Raw genomic sequence first — 13,112 nt, 5'->3', positions numbered from 1 at the left:
CACATGAGAACACTGCCTCCAGCAGGTGTCCCTTTCTCTGATGTTGGAGGGATGGTACCGCATTCCTTGTTTTTTCCAAATGAAATAACATCTAGAATCTGTTTGTAGGCTAAAGCGGGACTCATCAGAGAATATAACTGTATCCCATTTGTCACGGCTCCAAGTCATGTTCATGGCACCAGTTTCGACAAGCTCTGCGGTGGTTTGGGGGTTAATGGGATACAAACCACTAGCTTCCTTGCATAGTCTACTTGAATCGAGCTTCTTAACACAGTCCGATTGGAAATGTTTTCACCTGTGGCTGCAGCAACTTCAAGAGACAGTTAATAACAGGGCACTGTAGGGTTCCATCTTGCTGTTAGAACCAAATAGCAGTCTGTGATTGACAAAGCCCTGGGGCAACCTTGGCTAACTCTTCTTGTAATGGTTCCTGTGTCCCGAAACTGCTTGCATAGTGCTGAGACGACACTGTGTGACACAGTAAGCCAATGTGCCTCCTACGACTGCCCGGCTTAGTCTTCCAACAGTTCAACTCAGAATCATCTAAATGACGATGACTTGCCATCCTGAGTACTGGAGATATGGCTGTCACACTGAGTAAGCCAAAAAAAAAAAAAAAAAAAATGGTAATGAAGTGGTTGCAAACCGTGTTTTTATAGGCTGAATAATTTTCAGTGTGCAGCTCGCTCTGTAAGGTGATAGGTTGATTTCTATTGGATACTCAGAATTTGTTTGTAAGGATACCTATTATATCAAATTCATTTTTGCGATACTTTTCATAATAAAATATTCATGAAAAACATTTTGTTCTGTTAATTTTGTTGAGCTGTGTATCTTAGTGAGGTCTCCTTGCAGATATTTGGTTTCTAGATGATTTCTTGGAGAACTAACCTTTTGTGGCCCTGACTAATTCTGTTGCTCTTCTCTGCACCCATTTCAACAGATTCACTTCTCTTCCTAAAATAAGGCTTCTAGATGTATATGTAGTACTCAGATAAGGCCTAATCATTGCCTTATACAATGGGATAATAATCTCCTTATGATTATGCCATGAATATTTAATTACATTTATGTAATACACAAAATGTAGTTGTATAATTTTATTATCTCATGTAGTAATTTACTATACTTAAGTACGTACTTTATTTCTGCCTCACAAATATTTTTGCCGAAAAGTTCGATCATATCTAGATAATTTGTAGAGTTTACAGTGTTTTTGTACATAAAGGCTTTGGGTCTGTCATGTTTATGTACTGAGTCAGATTTTCAGATCCCCATATAAGATAATTATCTCTTAACTTTACCAGACAGATGGCATGCCTCTTCATCACTGAAAATGACATTTTCCAGAAAGTTTGTCTTTGTCTATACAGTTGAGAATGAGAACAGTGAATTCCTCTTGTTGTAGTTTGTTGCAAGGCTTAATTTCCTGGATGATTTGCAATTTGTAAGCATAAAGTTCCAGTCTCTTGTGAACCACCTTGTGCAATATTGCTCATGGTATTTGCAGCTGCAGGCTTGCCCAGTGGATAGATTTTGCAGCACTTTGAGTAAACACTTCTTGAATTTCTGAAACTTTATCTGCAGATACACTAGCCCTATCTGCTCCTTTTTGGTGCAGTGCACTGATGGTTTCTTGAAACAGTTTCAATCATTGCGTCATTGATTATTCTGTAGGTGGATTTTTATAGAATTCTTGTTGAAAACATATCTTTACAATCATTGGAGATTTTTTATCCCAAAGCCACAACAGGCATATTTTTCTCCTGTACCATTGCCATTTTAATGCTGTACTGTTGTAATGTTTACTGGTATCAAGGCTGAAAAAAATGAATTAAAAAAAAAAAAAAACTGAGTTGCTTAGATAACTGTAGCGAACCATTTTAGATACCTTTTTATAATAAAATTGAGTTTCATAAGAAGCATAATTCTCTTTTGGAAGAATATAAACCAAGTGAGATCATAAATGGGCCTTTTTTTTCCCATATGTAGACTAACTAAAGTATTGAAATTTTCTTATTGATACATTAAATAGGCATTGCCATTCATGTACTAACAAATTACTTAACATTTACAGATTATTTAAATTTTCCCATGCAAACAAAAAATAACTTAAGTTTTTAGAAATAAGCACCAGGTTTATAATCACTAATTGTCTCATGACACGTAACAAAATAGTTTAATAATGTTATTACAGAGTGTTATGTAAAAATTGATGTTTTTATATATGTGCCTGGCACTGTATAATGCAAAGTATAGTGGGAACACATAACACACTGCATTATACAATGTCAGGCACATGTATAATGCAAAGACTGCTAAGATTTAAACCTAATAAAATATAAAGTTTTAAAATTAAAAGTAATAACAATTATGTCAAAAAAATTACTGGAAGCGAGTGCTATATTAGCAGAAAATACCATGTGACTTAATGACCATGGCATCTTAGTACCTGGATTTATCGAGCCTTGTAACGTACTATACTATACTATACTATACTATGCTATGCTATTTTTTTTTTTTTTTAGATTCATTTGTGTATCGAGGTTAAGTAAACTTATCCTAGTTCCCCTTTATTTAGATGCTTATGTGTATTGAGATAATAAAACTGGTGACTGAGAAAAACAGAGAGCTTTCTTCAAAGATACCAGTTTCAGACTCCCCAGTAAGTATTCAGCTTACAAATGAAACATTTAAAATACATTCGAACTTGGTTATAACCCCAGGGGCTCACATCTGGTGAGTATGGGCTTGGCACACCCAGGGTCCTGAGCTGGATATCATCATTTTTCTCTTTCTTGGTGATTCCTCTCTCTCTCTCTCTCTCTCTCTCTCTCTCTCTCTCTCTCTCTCTCTCTCTCTCTCTCTCTCTCTCTCTCAGGGTAATTAAGAATTTTTTTTTTTTGACTGGTGCAGCATAAGCCTCAGGCTTCCTTGCACCATATAGCTAATAATAATAATGAGCATGGAAATAACAAGATCATGGTTGTAACAAGCAAAAAGCCATGATTTTTTATTTGCACATATTCCCATACACTCTCTCACTGTTATGAGTGTACTATATGGATATACCTAACAAATTTTTGATAACTTTGCAAACATTCTTAATTTCTTGGGTAGTTGAAAAAACCCAATTCTTGGAAGAGATGAAAATGAAAAGGGCGACTTAGCTTTATGACCACCTGCATTGGATTAGTGGCCTTGTCCAATTGTCATAAAAATTGTCAAGGTCATAAACCAATTGGATTGGTTTATGACCTTGTCCTTTCGGGGACGGGGGGGGCTATACTATAATGCATTGGCGTTCCGCTTGTTGCAATACCCTATTTAGATTGTCTTGTATTCACTGAACCATAACTTTATTTCGGAACTTCTAAGAATTTTGGAAATGCCACTTCTAAGAATGTTGTATGCATTTCAAAGTTCTAAGAATGTTGTATGCATTTCAAAGTTCTAAGAATGTTGTATGCATTTCGGGAGTTCCAAGAACATTGTATGCAAGTCACTTTTTCATTTTAAAGTAAAAACCGGTTAGAAGTGAACCCTTCCTTTGGAAACATGTTGATTAACAAAAGAAAGTCTCTCTCGATTTGCGAAAAAGTTGAAATTATTTGTGAGTTAGAACAAAGTGCAAAAAATGAAGTGTGTAAAAAGTTTTCTTTGTCCTCTTCAAGTGTATTAACATTGTGGGAGAATAAAGATGTTTACATATTGGCACTGGAAAAAAACATAATCGGGAAAAAAAAAAAAAATTAGAAAGTGTGCGGTTACAAATGTCGAGGAAGAATTGCTTCAATGGTTCACCAAACAAAGAAGTGCCAGATTTTCAATAGACGATCCAATCTTGAAGGCTCAATCAGAAAAATTTGCTAAACAATTTGGATGCAACGATTTTGTGTGTACAAATGGTTGGCTGGATCGATTTTAAAAATCAACTAACATTGTTTATGCAAAAATTAGTGGAGAATCTCTTATCGGCAGATACAATAATGGCAAATGAATGGATTGACTGTGTTTGGGCAGAAATCGGAAAAGATTTCAATGACGAAGACATCTACAACAGTTGTGCTACTGCAACAGGATCTAGAAAATTTGGACAGATGGGCTGAGAAGGGGTAACTGAAGTTTAAAATTGACAAATGCAAAATAATGCATATGGGTAGAAATAATCCCAGAAATGTGTACCAACTGTATGGTACTACACTTAGGTTGGTAGAAAATGAAAAAGATTTGGGAGTAATTGTGTAGTCAGATATGAAGTTTTCTGAGCAATGTAGACAGGCTGCCAGAGCAGGTCATGGTGTCTTGTCAATGATATACAGAAATTTTACTAGCTGGGAAAAGGTGATTATCCCTTTGTATAAGGCAGTGGTCAGGCTGTGCCTTGAGTACTGTGTACAGGTATGGAGGCCTCATTTTAGGAAGGATGTAGAGTTGCTTGAGCATGTACAGAGAAGGGTAACAAAATTGATGAGTAGAACGAAAGGGTCCTCTTACCAAGAAGGGCTTAAGTTCTACAAATTGCAGTGGCTGGAGACCAGGCACCTGTGAGGTGATCTGATTGAGGTGTATTAAGGCCTTGAATGGGTTGAGCATGCTGAATTCTGATGGGATTCTTCTGCTTGCTCATATTATGAACCTGAGGGGATATAAATTCAAATTGAGGAAAGACAATTCTAGAATAGATGTGTGGAAATTTGCCTTTAGCCTTTAGGGTGGTTAATTGCTGGAACAAGGAACAAACTTCCATCTGTTGTTGTGGAAGACGATAGCTTAAATAAATTCAAGCAGGAACTGGACATTCTTTTAGAGGGAATGGCTATATGGAATTTTTTTGGCTGATGCTACATAAGCTTGTACACTTGCTTTCTTGAATCACATGCCTCTATTACTACTACAAAATGAAACAGGAATTTTTTTATAATTTGACACTCGACAATACATTTTAATTCAAAGGGGAAAAATGTGTTAGTGGAAAAAATCAAAGGCTTGCTTGACGGTGCTTATGTGTGCAAATATGACAGGAACTGATAAAAAAAAAAAAAAAAAACTGTTTGTTATCGGAAAATCGTAAAAACCTCTGTGTTTAAAGTACATTAGCAAACTTCCTGTGGATTACACTGCAAACAAGAAAGCTTGGATGACTTCAGATATTTTTCAGCAATACATAAACAATTGGAATAAGGAACTATTCAAAAGGAAGAAAAATATTTTACTGTTAGTTGGTAACTGTCCTGCACATCCCCAGATTCAAAATTTGCCCAACATTAAGCTAGTGTTTCTGTCTCCCAATGTAACATCAATTTTACAACCCATGGACATAAGTGTAATCAAGAGTTTAAAAGGATTTTATAAAATTTCTAGTTCTTCATCTGATCAGTCAGAGAACAGAAACTTACCAAGTCTATATCAATATTGGTTGCTACAAATTTATTGAATGATGCATAGAACAACGTTACTTCAACAACCATATCGATTTGCTTCAAGAAATCTAAATTAAATTCAAATGAAATTTCAATTGTAGATGAAGAAAACAACTTACCATTATCAGAATGGTTGCTGCGTAACAACGTTTTAGGTTTTAATACCGATAACATCGATGAATTTGTGAGTCAATAACAACTTATTAACAGAGAATGACATTGTAGATGCTGTGCTCAACAAAGACGATAATGACTATGGTGATGTTATGATGACAATTGAAAGTGAATCAAAATCAGTGCTGAAAATCTCATAAGCTCAAGGTGCAATGGACACACTAGTCAATTTTTTTGAAGGAACTGAAGCAAATAATGAGACTTTTAATGCTTTGAGTGTTTTAAGGGGAAACTCAAATATCAAAGTGAAATCTTTAAAACAAACATAAATTTTAAGATTAATAATTAGACTAATTGAAATTGTTTATTATTAAATAGTATTGTGTTTAATTACAGAGAAATAAATTGTTTAGTATTAAGTGTATGGTTTTAAAATTACAGATAAATAAATTGTGTTTAATATTAATTGTATTGTAGTTTATACAAGCATATTATACAAATAATATGTAGGTATATACTTATATTATTTATTTCTCTCTAATATTTCTTTTGTTTTTTGAATCTCTTTTTATCAAGTTATTGAGAATTTAAAAAAATAGGAGGTAGGTTTAAGTCATCACTGATATAAAGTGTTCATTGTTTAATGGCCCCAGGGGTTCCCCATCTCCGCTATCACTGATATAGCGAGCAACAGTTATAACAAGGAAATTGTCGGTCCCCTTGATGCTCATTATAACCAAGTTTGACTGTATTTGCTTTTCAATAATCTGTTTATTCTCATGATGGCTGAGGCTAGAAGAAATGTAACTTAATTTTTATAAGTAATTTTCAAATATAGATATACAGTAGCACTGTTAAAATGATCACTTGCATATACCAATCATATGTAATATGATCAGTATATCCATTAGGTCATATTGAATTTCTTGAAGTCAGACTAGACAAAATATTTGCCATTTATTTGGACAAGCAGTTCATAGACAATGCTTTAGGTTATGTCACTGAACACATTGCCAAACAGACTCAAGCCAGAGTTTGTTTGACAGTGTGCTCAGATACTTTTAGTGTTGTCTGATAAACTAATTGTTAGAAGAAAAATCCTGTTTGTGTTTAGCTGCAGAGAGCTAAGTGAACTTTAGCTCTCTGCAGCTAAACACGAACATCATAATATCAGAATGACATATAAATCCTGGAATCCATTCCTTACGTTTCTAACTTCTTTTATTATACAAATGACCAGTTGTGCATTATCCTATAGGCAAAAAAGACATCTGCCTAGGGCCCCAATCAGAGAGGGGCCCCAAAATCACTGTTTCAAAAACTCATTACTGTTTTTTCTCATTTTTAAGTGATTTTTATCAGAAAGTGAACTTTCTACTTGCCAAGGTCAATGAATTTTACTTGAAGATTAATTTGAAAATTGTTTTTTTCAAAAATGGTTTTACTGATTTTGACTAAATTTAATATTTAGTTATGTCATATAAATTGTTTGTGTTGTCACAATAAAATGAAATTGAAAATGTTCTTCATTAGTTTTTTCTTTAGATAGGTCCCCCAAATCCCATTTTGCCTTGGGCCCCATGAAGGTATAAAGTTCCACTGCAAATGACTTTATGAAATGAAAGCATGGCAAATTATAAGAAAAGCCGAAGAAGACTCATGGATACAATTTGCCTCTACTTTGCATCATCAAAGACATCAACAGTTGCCCAATCTGGAAAAAAAATTCAATGGACAGGAAACATCTTATGAAGAAATATTCACTGTCCTTGCAGAAGCTTTTTCTCAGGCATATGCATATGACAACTCTTTCCTGAAACTTAAAATCTTAGTAGAAAAGTGAAAGATAAATTTTAGTACCTTCTAATATATGGCCTATAATTAACCATTCAAGTTAATTGACTTTGAATTGAAGAAACTCTGCACAGATCAGCCATCAGCAGATGGAATGAATGGAATCTATTATATAATGCTTATCCAATGCAACTTTGAAATTACTATTAGTTAGTTATTTGTGATTGGATGTCTTGAATATACACATGACCTGATTAATTGATATATTCATTTCATTCAACAATGCATTTTACAAACTCTTTGCCTTCTTGTCAGTAACGTGTGATAACGGTGTTGCAGTTTCTTTATGATTTGCTTTTTCATCTGACAGAAAATGTGGGACCTCTAGGGTGAAACCTTTCATGTATGTAATGCCTCAGTTAAAATTCGAACAGATTTTGGTATTTCAGATTCATTGGTATTTCTTCACATATCATGTCTGTCTTCCTCCAGAATGGTCATAATGACTGCTGATGTGTTGTCCTTAGATGTTCTTGATCTATCTGAGCATTGCTTGTTTCAACTGGTCTGACCTTGATGAAACCTTTGTGACCAATGTGAAATTGTGCTACAATCTACTGTTGACTCACTATATACTTCCCACAAGAATTCATTACTTTTTGTCAGTGTTCATCTGTGTAAAGTTTCAATTTTGATAAAAGATCATTGACCTGAAGCAATAGCAACATCCATTTTTGAAAGCCTCTACATAAACATTCAATCCAGGAATTCTGTTTCAAGCACACTAATGTTGAGGTTAAACTTCAAATTATATTCTGATAAATGTTAGTTGTGTAGGCATATGGAGTGAGGGCACTTGCACAGTGTGCCTTACTTTTGGGATAACCCTTGTAATATCAGTTTCTGTGACCTCCTTGAACTCCTGGCTGAAAATTAATGAGGACGAACAGGATCTACAGATTTATAGAAATAAATGGGAATGCTTTCCTACTTTCTATAAATTTGTGGTCTGCCTGAAAGTTTCTTGGTTGCTCTTGTACCTCATTTCCATTTGATGATTACATCAGTCACCATTGATCTAGAGTATTGTAGTTTTTTTTGCAATGGCACAAACAGATTGATTGCTGACAGTCATTCCTGTGAAATGACTCCCTGTTGAAAGTCACTAAGTTCAATGCCTCAACCTATCTATTGAATTTTGTTGGTCTGCTTCTAGTATGATCGCAGTTGCTTTTATATCTGTTTGTGACATGGGTGGCAGGTATGGTTAATTTTTATTAACTCCATCCAAGGGTTGGATGTTTTTAGCAATATAAATATATGTGCAATTAAGTTAACTTTAGACAATAGCATCATAACCATAACACTATTAGCCTAACTTAATATACACTGATTGCGTGTGCGCACACATGCAATGGACAACAAATTCTCAACTTTGTATTACATAATAAAAGAAATTCAGGTCTTGGTTAAATCATTTGTGGAATAACAGTCAGTCTGAGTTTCCACTCAGGTCAAGGGCATGCTGGCATTATAGAAAACGAGGTTATGGATTAAGAAACCAAACACTATGGCATTTATTGGATTTCACGATAATTATCCAAGGGGTTTGTGTATAACTGTGGTAAAAAAAAAAAAAATTGGTATTTACATATGTACAAGGAATTACTCCAAATTAAACATGACACTTTTGGAACTCCCACTTCAGACAAAATGGGCAGGAAGTAGTAATATTAATAAGGTTATGTATAGGGCATATATGCACACAATTCAATCGTTTCTACCCATGGAGGATGATCATCTCCTATGCATGAATACTTCATCACGATTTCTAAAAAATTCTCTTAGGATGTACGTTACTATTCTCATATCAGAAAAAACTGCTCCCTTCTGTCACAGTTGCAAGAACCTGTGCTGCTTTTCTGCATTATAAGGAACACTGCAAATCTGGATAAGTTTTTTGCCAACCTTAAACACAGTTATATTAACTCTTTGTTGCCATATGACTATTTCTCTGCACAGTCCTCATAATATATGAATAGGGATATTTTGGCATAAATTGCTCTTGTGCCTACAAACATTCATTACAATCACACATTTGATTTATTCTCTTTTATACTTAATCTTTGGAAGATAGCTTACTTCCATTTTGAATTTTGCTAGCCTCCATTTTGATATTTTAAATAGTTTGTAATGTCCAAGTTAATTATTAGATAAATGCTAGTTTTATACCCAAACCTGATGTAAGATATCACAGCATGATTTGTATTTGATTTTACTTTGCAGCTTGTAGCTCATTCTGGAATCAAAATGGTGAAGAAAGCACAGTCATCTTTATGTGATTTTAGAGACACCCCAAATTCTAAGAAAGGCAAGAATTTTTTTTTAAAAGAAAATCTTCATTTTTTACATGTGTCCAATTCTTTTAATCAGTTTTCTTATAGATATAATGGTGTTAATACCGAGTAAAGTTTATTAACTCATTAGTGCTCATTGGCAGCTTTGACTGCCAAATTGTGTAACAATATTTGACATTAAAATATTTTTTTTGCTTGATATAAGAGGTATCTGTGCAATACATATTTAGAGAGGTCTGTATTTCAGTGCTGTCATAAAACAAAGGGATTTCTAAAGGATTTTTTTTTAGTCGGGGCTGTAGTCGGTGGTGAGCTATAGAGCCCATTGTTGAGACTTTTTTTTTTTTAAATTTGCGAGCCATTGTTGAGATTTATTTTACAAATGAAATCCAGAATGCAATTATTGAGTATCCAGAACCGAAACTATGGTGGGGCCCCTATTCCCAGCATTTTAATGGTGCAATCGATCAGTTATGTATTTTAAAATTGCTTCATTTTTGATTTAATTACAGTCGGACCTCTGTTTAACGAACTTCTTTATAGCAAATGTTTTTGATTCCTCTTGGTAATTACATTTAAAATAGTTTCTGTTGAACAAAGAATTTCCATGTAACGAATGGATTAGGAGAGACAACTGTATATGCATTGTTCTCACCTCGGGCCCTTAAGTTAGGTAATTAGAAAGTGCAAATTAAGGGTGAAAGGGATTATCGTTTCACAATGTTAGTGGTGTCTGTAAAACCTATACAGTCACATACCGAGAAGTTGCACTAGTCAATATGCTTTCCATAGCCAGTCAGAGGATTAAGACGATTCTCGACACGGATTATAGTCTCTGGTCAACCTGTGTTGTGGTTCCCCCTTACTCCGACAAACGGGCATATGTTTTTCAGAGAAGTGAGTGATCCACACCTTCTAGTAAATTTCTCCTGTCTGTGTTTGCATGGTCACAGTAGCAGGATATCCGTGTGATTTAGACATTTTGCACAGTATTCAAAGAACTAGTGAGAGTAATGTGGGGGGGGGGTGGAATTGAGGCAACTGAGATATTTAAACTTTACGAAGATGAAATGTTGGCAGATTTTGAAACATTGTCGAGTCTTTCACTGTGTAGAAAACATTCTAAAATATAATGGCATACAGGCAATAATTAAAAAAAAAAAAAAAAACGCCAATCTCCAAAAAACTAGCGCGAGTTAAGGATGATTGCTAAAGAACTTGATGTGGAAACTATAAAGATCGGTCGTGTGTTTGGGCCACGATTGGGCAGCTTTTAGCTTGTGGATGGCAATTGTGGGTTGGAGGAATTATCCCACTTTGTGCAAACATTTTGAATCAGAAGTTAAAAAATATTCCGGATTATTAAATAGACTTAAATTTGGAATTTCTTACCCATTTAACACTAATGGTCGACATCCTGCAGGAGCTTTCAGAAGCTTTACAGAATCACAATGGTAAAAGCATATAAATTAATTATTCGAACTATCAATGCTATTGCTAATTTGAAAAATTCTGAAGGAAATTATGAAGCTAAAATTGAGAACATGTTGAAGTGGAAAGAATTTGAAGGAATCAAAATTGAAAGTAAAAAAATTACATCATGACAAGTTATTAAATGCATTGTTTTATCCTTAAAGGATAACTTATTAATGGAACAAGGTGATTTTAAATTAAATAAAGAAAATAACGATACCATTGAAAGAAATTTTAAACTTATGCTACCCGAAATCATGAATTTGAAAGAACTTTCTTCTCAGTGGCAAGACAGTGAAAACCGAATAAGAAATTTAAGTTTTCTGATAAAATATGAAATAAAAATTAATGATTTTAGAGATTTTGTTGAAGACAGTTTATCTTTAAAATTGAGTGAAATTACTTTTCAATTAATAAAGCCAGAAAATATCTTTGAAACCATTGCCATTAGCAATGGTTTCAAAGATATTCAAAGCAGTGTTGAAGCTGAGTGGGTTTTCAGTGTAATGAATACTATTGAGTGAATGAATGAATAATGTTGATAATTAAACACGTTGTAGATTATGATGATCATACATCTAAATGGAAAACCATTGCTTCAATTTGATCCGGATTGTTATGTCAAATCATTCCTCTGTAATCATTGCTCAGGTATCGAGCAAAGCAGAAGATCGACAACAAATATTAATAAAGAAGTAAATTGTATATGGCAATTTTTAGAATAAATTTTTCTTGAATATTTTTGAAATAATTTTTTTTCATGTAATTTTTTTTTTTAATGTACTTTTTCTAGAAAGTTGTTTTTTTATGTAATATTTGTTTTTATATTGTGGAATGCTTTGTGATAGTTTTTATGTTATTTGTGTATGGGAAATATTTCATGTTATTTTTTATTCGCAATATTAAAATTTTATCATGAAAAAAATTCGTTATTTCCCTACTTAAAAAAAAAAAAAAAGTAGAATAAAAAAAGTTGTGCGTATGCCGAGCATGCGTGTTATATGGTTTATGCGAAATGTCCTTCGCATTTCTTTTAGGCATTTTGATTTGTATACATCGATTACGAAATAAGAGCTTTTTTATTGTAAATATTTTATTGATCATTCAGATTTTCATAATTTCTGGAAGATAAGATACAATGGATTTATGATAACTAAAGTAAGAGATGTATACTTGCGAGTGCAGTGTATTTAAATATCTCTGTAAAATAGCACTGATTGATGTACCGATCTTGTATTTGGTTGAAGCGACATAAGCAACTGTCAGGGGCACCTAACAATGGAATGTAATGAAAATGCAAGACGAAAAAAGAAATTGTTGACAAATATTTGAATTGTTGAAATCATACTTACTGCAGTAGTAACTTCAGGAAGCATGATTGTGACATCATACTATTCAAAAATTCTAAAAAGTTAGAACTCCAGACACCGCTGTATCCAGTTATCATCGTAAGGCGAGGCATGACAACTAGATTTAAAAAATTTTTTTTTTTAGATAGACTTGGTGAACATTTTACACATTCACTTATACGCCTGGTTAAGGGAGTAATAAGCCGCATCTGTCTCCCCCCTAAATTCGCCCCTGACTCGAGATATCATACCAGTCATAAAAAATGCGTCACACGCTATAATCACAGTAGTAGTAGTGCAAGCGTGGGAAGCGCCTCTAGTGGAAGCCGCGGATGATGTCACTTCCGTGACTGATCAAATTTACTAGGTAGAAAGTCGGAAAAACTGCAAGCCCATTGTTAAAATAATTCACAGCTGTAGTTATTCAAGCTTTTTTTAGCTTGTACAGCCTTCATATCTGTTCATGAACCCACACTTGTACAGACAAAATACACAATGACACAATATGGTCTAAGTTTGTGATGCATCTAAAACCCGACAACATCAGCAAACTTTGTTTTACATACAATGTTGAATTAGAATTTCAGGACTGCACCATGCAG

At 33.9% G+C, this 13,112-nt stretch overlaps 1 protein-coding gene across 1 annotated transcript in view; it reads left to right on the top strand.

The window, feature by feature from the left end:
- LOC150085534 (centrosomal protein of 44 kDa-like) overlaps positions 1 to 13,112 on the top strand; it is a 64,312-nt gene that overhangs the window by 25,058 nt on the left and 26,142 nt on the right. Inside the window, exons 3-4 of the mRNA XM_090374593.1 lie at positions 2,582 to 2,665; positions 9,618 to 9,702. Coding sequence (XP_090230719.1) covers positions 2,582 to 2,665; positions 9,618 to 9,702 — 169 coding nt within the window. The remainder of the gene's footprint in view (positions 1 to 2,581; positions 2,666 to 9,617; positions 9,703 to 13,112) is intronic.

The sequence above is a fragment of the Mastigoproctus giganteus genome, chromosome 5 (genome assembly GCF_048544385.1).
Source record: "Mastigoproctus giganteus isolate SK-2022 chromosome 5, ASM4854438v1, whole genome shotgun sequence".
In the NCBI taxonomy this organism is placed as follows: domain Eukaryota; kingdom Metazoa; phylum Arthropoda; class Arachnida; order Uropygi; family Thelyphonidae; genus Mastigoproctus; species Mastigoproctus giganteus.
Note: the sequence above shows the minus strand (reverse complement) of the source record. Positions and strands in the feature narration are given on the sequence as shown.